The 17576-nt window shown below is 46.1% G+C and overlaps 1 protein-coding gene across 1 annotated transcript in view; it reads right to left on the bottom strand.

Moving 5' to 3' along the window:
- Gna14 (G protein subunit alpha 14) overlaps positions 1 to 9315 on the bottom strand; it is a 162203-nt gene extending 152888 nt beyond the window's left edge. Inside the window, exon 1 of the mRNA XM_059260031.1 lies at positions 9014 to 9315. Within this exon, the coding sequence (XP_059116014.1) occupies positions 9014 to 9137 (124 nt within the window). The 5' untranslated portion in view covers positions 9138 to 9315. The remainder of the gene's footprint in view (positions 1 to 9013) is intronic.
- Between the last annotated feature and the right edge of the window lie 8261 nt (positions 9316 to 17576).

Raw genomic sequence — 17576 nt, forward strand, 5'->3', positions numbered from 1 at the left:
GTGATTATTTTATAAGCAGGCCACAGGACTGCAGGGGCCTGTCAGGACTCGAGAAACTTCCAGCTACAAGAAAAAAATGACCAAAATCAATTTACAGTCTAGGAAACCCTGTGAGAAGTGAAAAGCGCCAGGTGGTGGTGGCACACGTCTTTAATCCCAGCACTCGGGAGGCAGAGCCAGGCGAATTTCTGTGAGTTCGAGTCCAGCCTGGTTTACAAAGTGAGATCCAGGACAGGTTCCAAAGTTACACAGAGAAACCCTGTCTCGAAAAAACCAAAACTAAAACAAAACAAGACAAAAAAAACAAAAAAACCAAAAAAAAAAAAAGAAAAGAAAAGAAAAGAAATGAAAAGCCAAATATCCCTGTTAAAATACTACTTGGAAATTTTAAACGAACCACTATGCAGCCAGTGACTGGTCAGCTAATGGGAAATGACACCTCCCTGATGCTTGAAAAAATACCAAAAGCTGGATCAACAAGGGCTCACTGCACACAGTGTGCCAGCAGAGATGAAAGAATCACACTCACAGGCAAGCAATGGCAGAGCCAGGGTTTGGAACCAGCAGTCTAGACTACATTTCAACTCCTACAGTGTTGTTAGGGCAGGGTAGACAGACATGGAGACTTCAGGGAACACGGGAGAGAAAGAAGCTTTTCACCCTGTGGCCTAGCTTGTATTTCTACTGGCCAAGATTCAAGGCCATCAACATAACTGATAACATCAGAATTTCCTACAGAGACAGTGCTGGCCTTCCTAATGACATCTCAGACAAGGATGTTAAAATAACAACAGGCCATGCTTACTTAGGGCTGGGGCCAGCATGTTCAAGCCCAGCCAGGCCTTGCATTTTAACTGTATCAGGACTCCTTTCTCGTCCCTAAATCCAAACAGTGAACCTTATAAAACCATCCTCATTAACAAAAAGAATTTTTTCTTTATTTGTGAATGTAATTTAATTTTAAGACAGAGTCTCTGCAGCCTATTCTAGCATCTAACTTACTACAGAGTTTCGAATATTGATTCTTCCGCCTCCACCGCCACATGGGACTATAGGTGTAAGCCACAGGTCCCCCAGCTAGGAAATCCTTTAAGATAAGAGAAATAAACCAACTCATATTTTTCTCCTTCTTTTTTAAACTTTGCTTAAACCTTGTTATAAATCACCCATGTTTGGGTTGTACAGTGTCCTTTTTTTTTTTTTTTTTTTGAGACTTGTGGTGGTAGTTACTGTTATTGTCAATTTGACAGGATCTGGGATATCTTTGAGGAATTATTTAGATTAGGTTAGTCTCTGGACATGCCTATGAGGAGTTGCATAGAACAACTGATGTGGGAGACCCACCCTAAGGAGGGTGGTACCACTCTCTGGGCTGGGGTCTTGGACTGCATATGAAGAATGAAGCTGACTGAATACAAGTGGTCATCACTGGGCTTCATGACTGTGGATGCAATGTGACCGGCTGCCTCATGCTCCTGTCACCAGAACCTGCCCATCACAATGGAACTGTGAGCCAAACAAACCCTTCCTTCCTGAAGTCGCTGTTGTCAGGGTGTTTTATCACAGTAGTAAGAAGTGACTGTGACCTCTTCTTCCTTCCGAACTTCAATCTGAAGCACGTATTATCCCATGTTTCTACTTATAAACCCGTTAACGTAGCTTCACGCTGACTTGTCCCAAAGTGTTTTTCTGTGCTGTAGGCAAGGATAGCTTTACCTGAGTGAAGAGGACTAAGAAGAGAATTCACAGGCAATGGCAGCTGAGGTAGGATGTGTCTTCTCGCCACTGTTGACGTTATGGGCTGAATAATACCCTCCTGTCAACATGTATCTGTTGAAGTCTCAACCACCAATACTTTAGAGAATAACTGTTTTTGGAAATAAGGTCTTTAAAGAGATGATTAATATAAAACAAGGCCTTTAAAGCCCAATCTAAGGGGACTAAACTCCCTGTGGGAGGATAAGAAAACATCAGGAATGAACACACAAGGCTAAAAGGCCACAGGAGGACACGGCAAGGTCCTGTCTACAAGCCAAAGTGAAAAGCATCAAGATTAAACAAACCTCAGTCTGTGGACTCCAGCTTCCAGCCTCAGAGAAAATCAATTCCCATTGCCTAAGCCTCCCAACCTGTAGTATTTTATCATGGTGGCTCTGCCAGAAGAATATAATCGATTTAAGTTAAGTACCACTTCCCCTTCCTTCCATAAAGTTCTAAGATGAAGTCTATGTCCAAGTTTAGCAGTCAGGGTGACTGGAAAAACTCAACTCAATTACTAAGCAACACTTCACCAAGCACTAAAATCAAAGGAAGACAGTTACTTCATTTAATTGCCATTGTCTGGAAATGAAGTTTTCTACACAATACTACCTATCAATGGGGTGTTTGATTATTTGTTTTATTTTTTTCACAGAAATTTATTGCCATGCAATTCATGTTCATTCTATAAAGATTAGAAAATATAGAACAGAAAAATCCCTCCCTCGTTGTTTGAGCTAGTTTTATGTAATTTTATGTCAACTTGATACAAGCTATAGTCACCTGAGAGGAGGGAGCTTCAACTGAGAAAATGCTTCCATAAGATCAGGCTGCAGGCAAGCTTGAAGAACATTTTCTTAATTAGTGATTGATAGGGAAGGGCCAAGCCCTTTACAGGTGGTGCCACCACTGAGCTGGTGGTTCTGGGTTCTATAAGAAAGCAGGCTGAGCAAGCCATGACGAGCAAGCCAGTAAGCAGCAGCCTTCCATGGCCTCTGCATAGCTCCTGCCTCCAGGTTCCTGTCCTTTTTGGGTTTCTGTCCTGACTTCCTTCAATGATGAACTGTGATGTGGAAGTGTAAGCCCAAAAAATCCTTTCCTTCCCAAGTTGCTTCGGTCATGGTGTTTCACCAGAGCAACAGTAACCCTAAAACACAATCATTTAGGCAGAGAGCCATTGTCTTGGGATCTGCCTTCCATGTATGTGCCCACATGAAGGGTCCATGTTCTGTTTGGGTGAAATGGAGTGACCATGTCATGCCTATAGACCTTCTCATCTCCATGTGGTGCTGGAGTAGAAAAAAATCTCCCGGTCAAGAGAATAGACTTTTCAGCCTGAATGGAGACCTAACATTCCAATTGGGCTGGGTAGTTCTCTTGGCCCAGGGACTACCCCCTAAGAAAGCAGGTTCACCTTAAACTGTACTAAAGAGATAGGTGGGGTAATTAGTCCTTTGATGAGATACCATACTTTTTCTTCCCAGAATCCCTATGTAGCTTGTAAATCAGTTCACTTTTTGATTACTCAGAAGAGCATAACTGTGGTGGTATTGTGTTCCCCCAAAATATTGTGCACCCTAATAAACTTATCTGGGGTCAGAGGACAGAACAGCCACTAGATAGACATAGAGGCCAGAAAATGGTGGCACACAGGCCTTTAATCCTATCACTTGAGAGGCAGAGATCCATCTGGATCTCTGTGAGTTTAAGGTCACACTGGAAACAGCCAAGCATGGTGACTCACGCCTTTAATCCCAGGAAGTGATGGCAGAAAGCAGAAAGGTATATAAGGCGTGAAAACCGGGAACCAGAAGCATTTGGCTGGTTAAGGTATTAGGCTTCTAGCAGCAGTTCAGCTGAGATTCATTTGGATAAGGACTCAGAGGCTTCCAGTCTGAGGAAACAGGATCAGCTGAGGAACTGGCAAGGTGAGGTAGCTGTGGCTTGTTCTGTCTCTCTGATCTTCTAGTGTTCACCCCAATAACTGGCCTCAGGTTTGTTTTTATTAATAAGACCTCTAAGATTCGTGCTACACATAACTTTTCTTTTATTTCTCATTTTGAAGCATGCTTTCCTCAACTATGAGAGCTTCTTTTCTCAATAGTGTGGGCTTCTTTATTGTCTCCAGAGGAGCAGTTCTCAACCTGTGGGTCACAACTCCTCTGGGGGTCTAATAGCCCTTTCACAAGGGTCGCTTAAGACCATTGGAAAACACAGATATTTACATGATGATTCATTACAGCAGCAAAATGACAGCTATGAAGTAGCAACAAAAATAATTTATGATTGGGGCGGGGGGTTTACCACAACATGAGGAACTGTATTCAAGGGTCGCCGCATTAGGAGGGTTGAGAACCACTGCTCCAAGGCCTCCCCTCCCTCCATGTGGCGGCTTGTCTGACATGGGCTGACCTCCATCTCAACTGAATTAGAACTGTCTGTTTCTCCTTCCTTCCTCCATTCTCCTCCTCCAGGCAGCTGCTGAGGTTTACAATTTGTCTGCCCTGGGTTTCCCACCCCTCCACTCCTCTCCTTCCTCCCCCTCCTTTCCTTCCCCTCCCTCCTCCTCTCCTTCTTTAATAAAATCATCCTTGAACTTGTTTGAGGCCTTTTTTCCCCCTGTGACAGGGGTGTGTGTGTGTGTGTGTGTGTGTGTGTGTGTGTGTGTGTGTGTGTGTGTAGCCCTGGCTGTCCTGGAACTCTCTCTGTAGACCACGCTGGCCTTGAATTCAGAGATCTGCCTGACTATGCCTCCCAAGTGCTGGGATTAAAGGCATGTGCCACCACCACCTGCTTTGAGTCCATTCTTAAAGAGGGGAACCCCGATTTCCCCTGGATCAGTGGTGTCCAGCCAGATGCTCAGCATGTGCCCAATCAGAAATGGGCACTCTGGGACTCAGGCTACAGGTAGTAGCCAGCTGCTGAGTGCTGCTCTGCCCTTGCAGATATGGTTATCTCCCAGGACACTTTCTTGCAGTAATTGCAAGGAAGTCCCAGGAATGCTTATGCAGTCTGCCTACCTGTCCTTTGCCGGCCCTGGAATGCTGCAACTGTCCCATGGCCCTAGGCTTCAGTATCGGCTCTCACCAAGCATGAGGCTGGCCTGTGGGCTGCTCTCCAAAGTAGGAACCTGAAGGGAGGCCCTCTGTTCCCCAGGAGGAGCATCATGAGAAGGTGGCCACAGGCCATTATCAGACTGTAGTCACCTGAAGATAAGTCACAGAAACCTTGGCACACAGAAGAACATGCCAATGGGAAGGAAGCCCTGTAAGCTACCCCAGGCTGTGCTAGGCTGTGGCTGCATTGACAAGCTTTTGCACCAACTCTCACTCCACAGGAAACTTCTTCTCTAGGTGAGAGCATTTCTACTCAGTAAGGTAGCCCTGGTGTCTCACTTGACATCCAAGGTGGCCTCTGATAAAGGGGACTTGGGATCTGTGTCCAGTCCTCTGTATTCACAACTACCCACTTTCAGCCACCAAGTACCCTAAGATCCATACTGTGTCTGTTGACCTCATCTTCTCAGGTCACTGCTTCTGCCACTGCCACCAGCATCCTCTCCATGAGTGGCCTGGGAGGATGTGCCTGAACATGTGGCTTACCCTGTAGGAGGCTGAGGACCACCCTGGGTGCTGAATAGTCACATGTGCACCTCCTGGATGTAGGGTGGAGTATGGGTCAGTGTGAGCAGTGGGGCCTGGGAGTACTATATTCACATTTCACATCCTGAGAACAAGGTCTATCAATACAGCTAGTATTTAACATGGCTCTGTACTGCCATTCCACTGGGAAGCTATGGGGCGAGACCTGTTCTGTCTCCAGACAGGACCATTTTGCAGGATCATAGGAGTGAGTGTATGGCCATAAACAGCCTGAGCTTAGAGCAAGCCAGAGCCACAAGACCGTGCACCCTAGCTGAAGGCAGGTGGTGTAAGAAGCAGGGAGCTAAAGGAAACACAGCAAGCTCCTCGGTACCCTGGTGACTCAGGGCAGCAGAGTGGGCCCCCATCTGGGGACAATCCTCACAAGGCTGCTGAAGAGACAACAGTGATGATGGTGGCCTGTGAAAGAGCTTGGTCAGACCTAGGTGTCTTGCTGGGACCAGGATCCCAAACAGAGGTAGGAAGGAGTGTTGAGGTCTCAAGGGTAGAGCCCCTTGTCAGCACCCACGTTTTACTCTGAGGATCCCGACATCAGCAAACCACCCCAACTCTACCCAGCTCAGGGTCCAAGCTGAGGGGCACAGACTCATCCTGCCAGGAAGGAGTAAAGCCAATAGTGCTTCTGATTGAGAAGTGAAGTCACAAAACGGGGTCAGGCCACAGAGGCCACAGTCTATAAAGCACTTAATTTGTTCCTACTAGTGACTCCTCTTCCCCTAGGTTTACAGCCTCAAGACCAGCAAAAGTGGCACCCAGCCTCAGGATGGGATTCAAGGCTGCTGGCATCTCTACCCACAAGGACATCCCCGGAAGCTCACAGCACACACTGCCCTGCTCAGAGCTGGTGGCTGCTTTCCAGCAGTAGCTTATGGGCCAGCATGGAGCAAGCTTTCTCAAGGAGCTGCTGCTGCTGCTCTCTCTGGGCTGAGTTCATTGAGCTCCACTGACCTGGGCTTATGGGTCACCCTGTCTGCAGGCACAGCTCTCACAGAAGTTTTGATTTCTCCTTAGGCAAAATGGCCTTTGGCTCTGCATCTGTCTTGAAGAATGCCACACTCCTTTGGTCTAGCTCCAGCCTCTGCATCAAGGCACTGGGAGGTTTCATCTGTGCTCTGGCAAGGGTGTCAGTATGGAGGAATATCCATTCCTTTCCCATTCCAGCCACAGAGGCCTGTAGAATGGTGAGCTCGCAGGCACATGACTCAGAGGCACACAAGTCCAAGGTCCACCTCCCCACTGGTGTACAGGACACACATTGCCATCACTTCTCCAGCAGTATTTTGCCCAATTAGAAGGACTTCCTTTCTACTAAATTCAGCTGTATCCTTTATTTTCTTCATCTCCTCCTGCTGAGAAGTGTTTAACCAACGTCTTGTAACCACCAGCTATAACCAGACAACTTGTGCCCCTCAGTACTGGATAGTGACCTAGACTTTTACTAAGCATAGTCAGGACTCTGCTACCCTACAGCACACTTCAGAAACACCCTCACCCTGGCTGCAGACACAGTCATCATTGTGATAGCCCACGGCTTCTGGGAACACACTCCACACAAGATCTCAAAGTCCTGTTTATGAAGTGGGGCTTTAATATCTGAGAGACGTGATCAGTGAATGATCTAGTCCAGCCACTCTAGTAACTAGTGAAGTTTCCACTCTGATTTCAGACAAAATGGCACATATCCTTCCCTGATTGCTGAGTCTTTTAGTCACAGGGCTATCTATGCCTTAACCCTCTTAAGATAGAAAGTACTTGGGTTTTTAAGCCCATCAAAGCTCTGGTAGCTCCATGGGATTTGGAACTATACCTTGAATGGGAAAATTGTCACCATAATGATTGATAGTCCCATCTGGGAGAAGGGAGCACAGAGTATTTCAAGGGGTCAGGAGAAGTGGAACAAGGGCTAGAACAGCCTGAGGCTTTGTTACCTGGATTAAATGTGACCTTTAAGGCAAACGATGTGCCCTTGGGCATTCCTTCTCTACTTTGTGTGTCTAAGTGTGTCAAATATGCCCATTAGCAATACGTTATGGCTCAGCTTACTGCATAATTAGCCTTACAAGGAGCCAGCATATGCCCAGCTCTTGGTATAGGCCTAACAGTACTTCACACATTGACACAAATCTAAATATTTCAAAATGAACTAGAGTTTAGTCTACCCTTGACAAGGAAAAGTATGCATCTTAAGTTGAAGGAAGGCGTAATTAATTAACTTAGTATCAAACTACAAACTGTGACAGTACTCACTTGACAAACCAAGCTTGATGACAGCCTGCAGAGTTCAGCTGGAGTTCCTGGGCCAGCCCAGTTCTGGTAAGCAGCCCTGGCTCTGGGGGTGTACAGAGGCCCTTCCTTCCCACCCACACCCCATAATCTGCCCCCCTTAGGAACCTCTTAGGGATACCCATGGACCCGAGGCCACAGTCCCAAGCTCCTTCCCAGCCTGAGCAAACAGCCTCCCTTTGGGCATTCCTCCTGAATCAGGTCTCTCTTCCTCACTGGCTAAGACCCCAACAGTAAGCTAGGGGTCCTTTAGGCAGGGAATTTCCTCTGGCCTTAGAGGAGAGGCATCTGGGTGGTCAGCCTTTTGGACTTGCAGGTCCGAGGAAAACCAGGGGAGGCCCTTTAAACCCAGGAGTAGGTTACATAGCAGACAGTTGGCTCCTTTGCCCGGGTCTGAAGGCAGAGCAGACTGAAAGGCCTCTCCAGGTCGAATCGGTCTTTCTTTCGTAGGTCATGAAATGTGACTGCTCAAAGATAATTAAACACACAGTAAGAGAGGGCTTGCTCCTGAAAGGATGGAGGGAACAAGTTGAAATACTTGTAGCTATTTAGGGAGGAACTGGTAAAAGAAAAAAAGGTCAGTATTCACCAGTGGATGGACTGAAGGACATTCTGTAGATCAGAAGAAATTGATCCTTGCCTTGGGGGAATGAATCGCACCTTAAACTCTTTTCTTTTTGTTTTTGAAACACTTTTGCAGAGACCTTCTAAAAGTCTGCTGAGGCACTAATAGAGGTAGCTGGGCCAGCTAAGTAGAACCAAGGTGGGCCAAGAGGTCACAGAAGGTATTGGTAGTAGGTATTAGCAGTAGGGGCTTCACTTGCATGGCTCACCCCTTATCAGCTTTCTCTTTTCTCGTTTGTCTGTTTCTAGACTTTCCTTTGTCAGTTCTTACTGTGAGGACAGAGCCTTCCCATATAACCTTAGCTGGGGGTAAAAAGTAGGCTGCGTACGGCACCTGCGGTCAGAATCCATGGAGAACAGAGCCTAAACTGTGGGCCAGGCAGCCCCGCAACGCCCGCCAACATCCAGATTGGGGTTCTGCAGCAACCGAGGTTGCTGGGAGCCCAAGGGCGGAGGGGTCAGTTCCCGGGGAAAACAGACAAGAGCCCAAGAGCTGAGCCTGGCCCTGCTCTGAGATACTGGGAGTCGGGGGTCGAACGTCACCCAGCCCCAGGTGAAAAAGACCCGCGCCTAAGCCTGGAGGCCGCAGCAAACGACATCACGCCACGGGGGGTTTGCACTGAGGAACGAGAAGGAGCCCGGACGCCAACATCGGAACTGCCCGCCGGATAAACGCAGCCACTCACCCAGCAACAGCAGCTTGAGCTCACGGCGCGCGTCCTTCTTGTCGCGGCGAAGCTGCCGTTCGATCTCCGCGCTGATGCGCTGCGACTCTTTCTCCTCCGGAGACAGACAGCAGCAGCCGGCCATGGTTTGCCACTCCGACGGGGCGACAGGCACCCCACGCTCACCGCCCGGCCGCGCGGATGATCCGCGCCAGGCGCAGGGTTTGGAGAGAAAACACCTGAACCGACTATGGTTTGGAGTAAGAGGCTCGGAGCTCCTGGGCTTAACCTTCCTCGAAGGCAGTTCCGCCCGAGGGCTCGTGTGGTCCCGGATCAGGCACCCAGCCGCTCACTCTTGTGGGAAAGAAGAGCAAGCTGGGCTGTGTGAGCGGCGCTGTCTCCAGAAGATGCGCGCCCCCGGGCACTGTAGCTGGGCAGCCAGGTAGGCAACGCAGTCCGCGAATCAAAAGTTGGGGTGTCGGTGCCGCTGGGAGAGTAGTCTCTCCGAGTCTAGGGGTGTCGCAAGCTAGCAGCAGACGTGGCGTGGCTTGCAGACAACGGACCAGCGAGCCTCTGCCTGCAAAGTTCTGAAAACCTCTGCAGTTACTGTAGACTCTCTCCGAATGGAAGGTTCCTCCAGCACTGACGCTCTAAGAGGCAGGAGGAGGCGGGGCGTCTCGAACCTACAGTCCTGGAGTCTGCGGGAGTTGCCGCTAGGCCTACCCAAATCCTGATGGTGCCTGGGGCAAAGGAGAACGACGGACCTGCGAAGAGGCTAGGGTGCGGAGCAGCCTCACACCTGCCTCCTTGGCCGTGGCGCCCCTAGTGCAGGCAGGGCCACTTGCCAAGCTTGCTGTAACCAGCAGGCGCCGGCTGCCAGACCCTTCCCGCTGCCAGATCCGGGTTCCGACAGGTGAGGGAGTTTCGCCAACTCCCAGCCTCAGTGCCAGGGGTGGAGGCGCACTAGCGGACCGAGCCAGGCGTCTGCAGCCAGGACACACACTGCGTGCTAGCAGCTAGGCTCTGGCCTACCCCTCCCATCAGAGGCTGAGCCTTGCCCACCAGCCTCTCCACTGCTCACACTTGAGGTTCCTAGACTGGCTCCCTCCGCTTCCCGGATGCCCCAGCCCAGCCTGGGCTTGGAACAAGCCCTGGGTCAGCTCGAAGCTTGCCTGTCTAGTGCAGACCAGCCAGATGGCTCTGCTAGGAACAGCAGCCGCCTCTGGGATCCGGTAAAAGAGCAGAGGGCTAGTTAACGCCTCCCAGCCGGTCCTACTTCCCGGCGCCGGATGGGGGGCCGGGGACTGGAGGGTGAGGGTGGAAAAACGTCTGGCTGCTTTGCATTTGGTGATGGAAAAGACTCCTGCTTTGTAGAAAGAGTTGGCACCTTCTCGACACACCTGGCGGTTCCGTACTCAGCCCTGAAACCAGACTGCCGCCTTAGGACAGCTCCTGGAACGCCCTGTGTAAAATCTAAACGCACCCTCGACAACTCAAATGGAAAGACGCAAAGCAAGTTGCACTCGCTGTTTTAATATGTGCAGATTTTAAGGTGCAAAGCGAGAGCAGAACAAGGGATCTTGCGGACCACAGCAAAGAATCTTCTTTCCCTTCTATTCAAGTCGGCGTACGACGTGTGCACGCTTACGGAATCCGACGCCAGTGCTTCCTCCATAAAGAGCAATTGAAGCAGGAGTGGGCAGTGTGGTCGTTATATAAGAACTTGGCAGCTAATGCTATCTGCCTGCAAAGTCTTGTTTACTTTACAGTTTAAGAAGTGTGGACTAATCAGGCTTTAAAATACCCTAGGATTTTCGTTTCCTCCCGGGCATAAATTGACGGCAACAGTGACCCCTGTAGGAAAATGTCTGGATTTTCCCTCAGCTATCTGTCACCCATTTTTCCTCTAGCTCCTACAGACTGTTTTACACCGAGAACTCCACCACCTAACTCCTCAAACTAAAGCCTCGATCACAGTTTCTAGTCCTTCATAGATACTGAGACCAGAGCACACCTAAATTCCAAGTTAATTGGAATAACTCAAGTTACTAGCCTTCAAAAAACAGACCATAGCAGACCATCCCTGGTGAACTTGGTGCCAAAAGTCCTCAGTCTTCCCATCCGCTTTGATCAAAGCTATAATCCTCCCATAGAATGTGGCCCCTGAGAAGCCCTACAGCTTTGGCAAAGGTTTGTAGCTTCAGATAACAATAAAAACTCAATGACGAAAATGTCAACTAGACCAAATTAACCATGTCTTATCCACATAGGAAATATTATGTAGGCACTAAGATAATCTGTGAGTAACATTATGTCAAAATAACAAACACCCTGTGATGTTTTGGTGAATGACAGACTGCATGTGTCATGATGGTCGCACCATCTCCCTCAGGGCTGGGGATGCAGCTCAGTGGTAAAGCACTGGCCTCCTGTATATTTAACATCCAGCACAGAAAAGAAAAATCACATCACCAGAAGATAGTATAACTGTCCTAGCTTGTATAAGAACACTCCACAACATCCATGTACTAATGAAACTGATTAGCCACGTAGTCCTTAAACTGTATTCCTATCTATCATTCATGCCATACGACCTTAAAATAACAAACTGAGGAGAATCCTCAAAATACATTCAGCAGAAAAGACAAGGCACAAATATGTAAGCAGTAAAATATAAGTGGTATGGTGAGAATATATACCTGCAATTTTAAGAGCCTAAAGTACATATAGCAGAAAGGTTAGTTGCTCTGAGCCGAAACTGGCTGCCTGATTATCTAACACAAGAAACTCTAACTATCTGATAGGGTGACTTGTGGCCCTTCCCACCATATTTAGATTGCACTTTCCTTAACTGTAAACAGAGCAAGGGACTAGAATCCATCCAAAGGACTCACCCAGTTCTAACATTCAATTGTTTCTTTGATGAGAAAAAAAAAAAACAAAAACATTAAGGGGCTGGAGAGCTGACTCAGCAGTTAAGAGCATTGGCTGCCCTCCTAGAGGACCCAGGTTTAATTCCCAGCACCCATATGGAGGCTCACAACCATCTGTAACTCCAGTTCCAGGGAATCCAACACCCTCTTCTCTCTTCTGCATGTGCTACACAAATGTGGTGCACAGACATACGTGTAGGCAAAACAATCATACATATAAAATTAAAAATTAAAAACTAATTTTAAAAAGGTAGTAAAGTAAATGTAAACTTTAAGTTATTATTGAGCATCATAAGCTCCCGAGAACTATACAATGGGACAACACAAGCCAATTAGTTTCCTATTTCTGTACTTGTTTCTCTTTTCCTCATCATCTGTAAGATCTAGGGCATAAGATCAGAATAATTTTATATCATGATTTTTGAAACATCTTTCCAGGAAAGGCTAGCTTTGAAGAAAGCGCTTACTAACGGAGAATGCTTTTCCTAATCATTCCCAATCTGCTGTAGTTCCACCTGATTCCTCATAGACTCCAGCTGGGCTGCTTCTGCCTGCCAAGTACTGCCTCTTCAGGTCAGATAGCTACAAGTCTGGGATTTTCAGAGTCCAGGCCAGTCTGATCCAGGCACTGAGGAGTCTGGTGACAAGAAGTACTGAGCCGTGGTCTACCAGAAAAACGGAAGCCCCTGAACTCTTCTTTCAGGGAGAAGCATCACACCATGACAGTGTCTCCCTTGTCTGCCATGCTAATGGAATCTCAGACAAATGTCCTGTTGTCATCTACAGGCCTTGGTGCACTCTGTCCCCCTTTCCAGGAATGCCATCTCTTACCTCAGGCAAAGTTAGGTCATTTCCTTTCCAAACGCATCTCTTCTGAGAAGCAGTCTCCACTCCTTCACGAGACGCAAGGCCCACAGCTGCCTATGCTCATCCCATCCCTCCCTAGCACACCTGTCTATCTCTGCTAATTCCTAGTACTCACAGGAATTTCTTGTTTAACCTGCTAGTCTTATACTAGCAAATCTTATTTACTGCATAAAACTGAAACCAAGAAAAAAAATCGTCTGAGAGAAAAGAAGGTTCTCGTGGCAGAATACGAAGACAACGATGGCATGCTAATGACGATGACGACAACGACGACGACGACGATGATGATGATGATGATGATGATGATGATGAAATGAAGGTGGAGAAGGAGGCGGTCAACCAGAAATGAGCACTGGTTTAGGAAGAGCCTGAACGTGTTTGCTGGCCACTCTTCAGTTGCACCCTTAGAGAGAACGACTGCCCTGATTCTAATGCAGAGCTACAAGGGAAGGGACGTCAGAGGGCTGGAAAGATGTCATTCTCTTTGGGACATATATTACTTTAGAATTCAAGAACTACTATATGGCCCAGCTATACTGTTTCTAGGCATATGCCTGGAGCACGCTGTCACTGTATCACAGAGACTGCACATTCGTGTTCACTGCTGCACTGGTCACAATAGCCAAGTCATGAAGTCAGCTTAGGGGTCTACCAATGGATAAATGGATTTTTTTAAACATGATTGTGTGTGTGTGTGTGTGTGTGTGTGTAAAGTTTTATTCAGCCATAATGAAGAATGAAAGTATGCTGCTCACTGGAAAAATGGATGGAATAGCAGATACCACATTAAGCAAAATAAGCCAGATGCTGACACAGAAATAGCACATTTGCTCTTATTTGTGAGTCCTAGAACTTGATATTAATACCTAAATACACAGAGAGAGAGAGAGAGAGAGAGAGAGAGAGAGAGAGAGAGAGAGAAGAGGAAGGAGGGAGACCAGAGGGACAGAACATGAGAGAGGTACATGTGGCCACAGTACATGATACATTTGAAAAAAAATTGCCTTGATGAAACACAACATTGTGTATGATGAATATCTGTCAACAGAAAAAAGAGAATTTAGAAGAAAGAGCATAAAAAAAGCGACCCAGTGGAAGTGTGCAGAGCTAACGGTGTTCAGCATCTTTATGTCAGTTTGCAAGCTAAGTTCGTGACTCATTCCTGGGAATGGCCATTATGCCTTTAAAGAAAAAAAAGAGTCAAGGTATGAATAGACAGTGGTGAAGTACCTGCCATGCACATCCTGCCCTGGAACCCCAGAAGAGTGTACCTGTGTGTGAGTATCATAAAAGTGGCTTGTAGGGGGCTGAAGATGGCTCAGCAGCTAAGAGCACTGGCTGCTCTTCCAGAGGTCCTAAGTTCAATTCCAAGCAATCACATGGTGTCTCACAACCATCCATAATGAGAAAGATCTCTTCTGGCATAAATTCATACATGCAGATAGAGCACTCATCTACACAAAATACATTAATAATAATAATAATAATAATAATAATAATAATAATAATAAGTGGCTTGTGTGTTCGTGTGAGTAGTTGCCCCAAGCAGCTTAATGTTAATGGGGTTTGCTCATCCACAGCCTGCACAGGCTGGGAACGACTCCTAATTTTCCAATTCATTTTTCTAGGTCTGATGTGTTTTCACTTTTTCATCTAATTTTCTAGTCCATTGTGTTCTCCAAAGTGGCTTGAGTCTCCCCCTATCTCTGTGACCCACTCACTGATCAGCTGCAGATCAGCAGGTGAAATGGATTATTGGTGGCCATGTGGATGAGGGAATAATAACACACTGGTGTACACAGCATCTATTTTTCTATGACAAGTGGCATGTCAACGTATTGCTCCAAAATACCCTCTGTTGGAAGCCTAGAAACTGTTTATTAAACAACTTCAACTGGGAGAGCCAGAACAGGACACAGAAGTCAGTCATCCAACACATATGACCAGGAATGGACAGGAATAGCTTTCATTTGGTTTTTGAATCTGCATTTTCATGAGTTGAGGATCTCAAGAACATCAAAAAATAGAAATCTTTAAGAAGACAATCTGGAGATGGTTATTTTGCTTATTTGCTTTTCAATTTTGCTCAAGTTTCACACTCATTACCACTCTTCTCTTGAGGGAACAAATATTGACAACTTAGTATGTATGTACCCTTCTCTATACTTTTATGCTCTTAAAATCATAGATAAGCATAAATATGAACATACACAGAGGAACGTTGTTACCATTAATGGCAATATGTTACCTCTCTTCCTCCTCCTCACTCAGGAATACCTTGAATACCTCTGATTCATTCTTGTTTGTAGTGTCATAGTATTCCATGTTGTGAAGAGAATGTTCATTATCCAAATTGTCCTCCTTAAAGCATCTTTACTTTTGTTTAGTTTTGGCCAATAAAACAAACTGTAACCATATCCTTCTATATGGATCTTTGCACACTACTGTTTTTATTTCTATGAGATAGATCCCCAGAAAAAGGTTGCTATGTTGTATATATAAAATTATATATGTGTAATTTTATGTATGTAATTAAATATAATTATATATACATACGTGTATATATGTATATGCATACATTTTTATTTTAATAGATGTGGCAAGATTCCTTCAAAAAAAAAAAACTTTAACATTCTCATCTGCTGCCAACAACATCAGCTCCCATGTTCCAAGCTCCTACTTCCCTGCCAGCAATAAATACTGTTACTCATTAACTTTTGGCAGCTTGAAGGGAATAAATTAGTAGTATTAATACTGTTTCCTCTGCTTCCTGTGCTTGCTAGTGCTGTATCTGCCTCCCTGTGACTTGCCTATTCATGTCCTTTGCTCATTTTTAAAAATTGGGTCATTTGTTTTCCTCTTGACAACCTGCAAACTCTTCAATAATGCATGTTAGCTCTTTGTCACCTGAATTACAAACTGGCAAATAGGGTGTTTGCCTCCTTCTCCTACTTTTTTTTATTTGTTTATTTGTGTGTTTGTTTTTGAGACAAGTTCTCCCTCTATAACTCTAGAAGGATGGCCTGGCACTTGCTATGTAGACCAGCCTGGACTTGAACTCACAGATTCATACCCATTGCCTACATCCCTAACCAGCAATACATATTATTGCCCACTGTATAGTATCTGGTGTTTATTTTTGTGGAATGTGAGAGATACAAGACCAGCTTTGTTTACTTCTAGATGGATACCAGGCTGCACTAACATACCATTCCACTGAGCAATTGGCTTAGTTCTCTGTCAGTACTATTATGGTCTGATTGCAGAAGAATTTAAGTGTTCTGCCATCTCAGAGGCTGACCCTCTGGTGCCATCATACCCTTCAGCTGTGTATCAACTTATTTTTTCATATAGATAGTCATGTATCGATGTCCCTCCCTCAACTTCACCCTAACATTGACCTCAACTTCCTTGCCTTCTGGACACACCAATTTGGATACCTAATAGTCATCGCAAATTAAGAAGTCTGAGACAAAATTCTGAACTTATTAAGCAAATCTCCTCCTTCTGCCATTTTCCCCATCTCAGCACCACCAGACACCCCTCTTAGCACACCTACCCTTAGCAGTTTTGGTCTCTTTCTTTAGTTGTATCCTAATGTGTTAGAACCCTTCAGGCACCAGCTCCAAGATGTCCTGCACACTGCATTTTTGTGAAAGGAGGTTTCTGTGCTGACCTTAGAATGTCACATGTGGTTGCCAAGGTATATTCTTTGCTATTTTTGTTGCTACCAGCTCTAAACAAGCTACCACCATCCATGACCTGGCCTAAATCAGCAATTTTATGATTGGACTTCCTGCTCCACTCTTGACTCTCTAAAATCCACCCATCATCAGACAGACAGGATAGTCATAATGCATACCTGTCAATTCCTAGATTCGAGTTCTTCTAAGAATTTCCTTCAGAAAATAAAATCTTTCCCTAGACCATGAAGCCCCATGCAATATAGTCAATGCCTGCCTCTGCCATTGATGCCAACAGTCACTGTACTGAGCCCACTCCACCCTCACCATGCCTTACTTCTCTGGACAGCTGCTGCGCCCTGAAGCAGCTTCTCTGCTGTCGGTATCATGACTTCTCCAGACCATGAAATACTCTGTCTGTGCATCTCAATGCATCTCAACACCAGAGGGATTCACTAAGTGTGGGCTTCCCTGACAACTTGGCTTAACATGGCCTACCCTACCATCCATGCCCATTTGATACTATTGCCACAGCCCTGGACTTAACACTGGGGGTAGTTAGCACTACATTTTTCTTGCTTTCTCCTTCTTCCATCAGAAAAAGAAGGTAATCTCCACAAGGGGCAATATGATGGGCAGCTTATGTGGGGTTAAGGAGGCCATATCATCTTAAAATTGTATCTTCAAACTTTCTGGACCCCCTTCTCATTGATATGCTTGGAAAAATCAGTACCATGATGTTCTGGCTGGAATCTGAAAGTGTGCCCTCCATATGCTCAGGTTTTAGCACTTGCCCTCAGATGGTGGCAATATTCGGGGAGGTGTATGGACCTTTAGGCAGTAAGGCCTAGATGGCAGAAGGAGGTCTGTAGAGCACGCCATTGTAGGTTCAAGCTGGCCACACTCCCCACCACCATAAAATCCATCGCAAAAATCTCTGTCAAGATGTCTGAGACACTCTGAAACTATGAATGCAAATAAGTCTCTCCTCCCTTATGTTGTCTATACGGGATGTCTTGGTCATAGAGACATGGATACTATAATAACTATATATAGTATTTCATGACTTTGTGTTTGTATATTTCATTTCCCATGGATTTA

This window comes from Peromyscus eremicus, chromosome 1 (assembly GCF_949786415.1).
Source record: "Peromyscus eremicus chromosome 1, PerEre_H2_v1, whole genome shotgun sequence".
NCBI lineage: Eukaryota > Metazoa > Chordata > Mammalia > Rodentia > Cricetidae > Peromyscus > Peromyscus eremicus.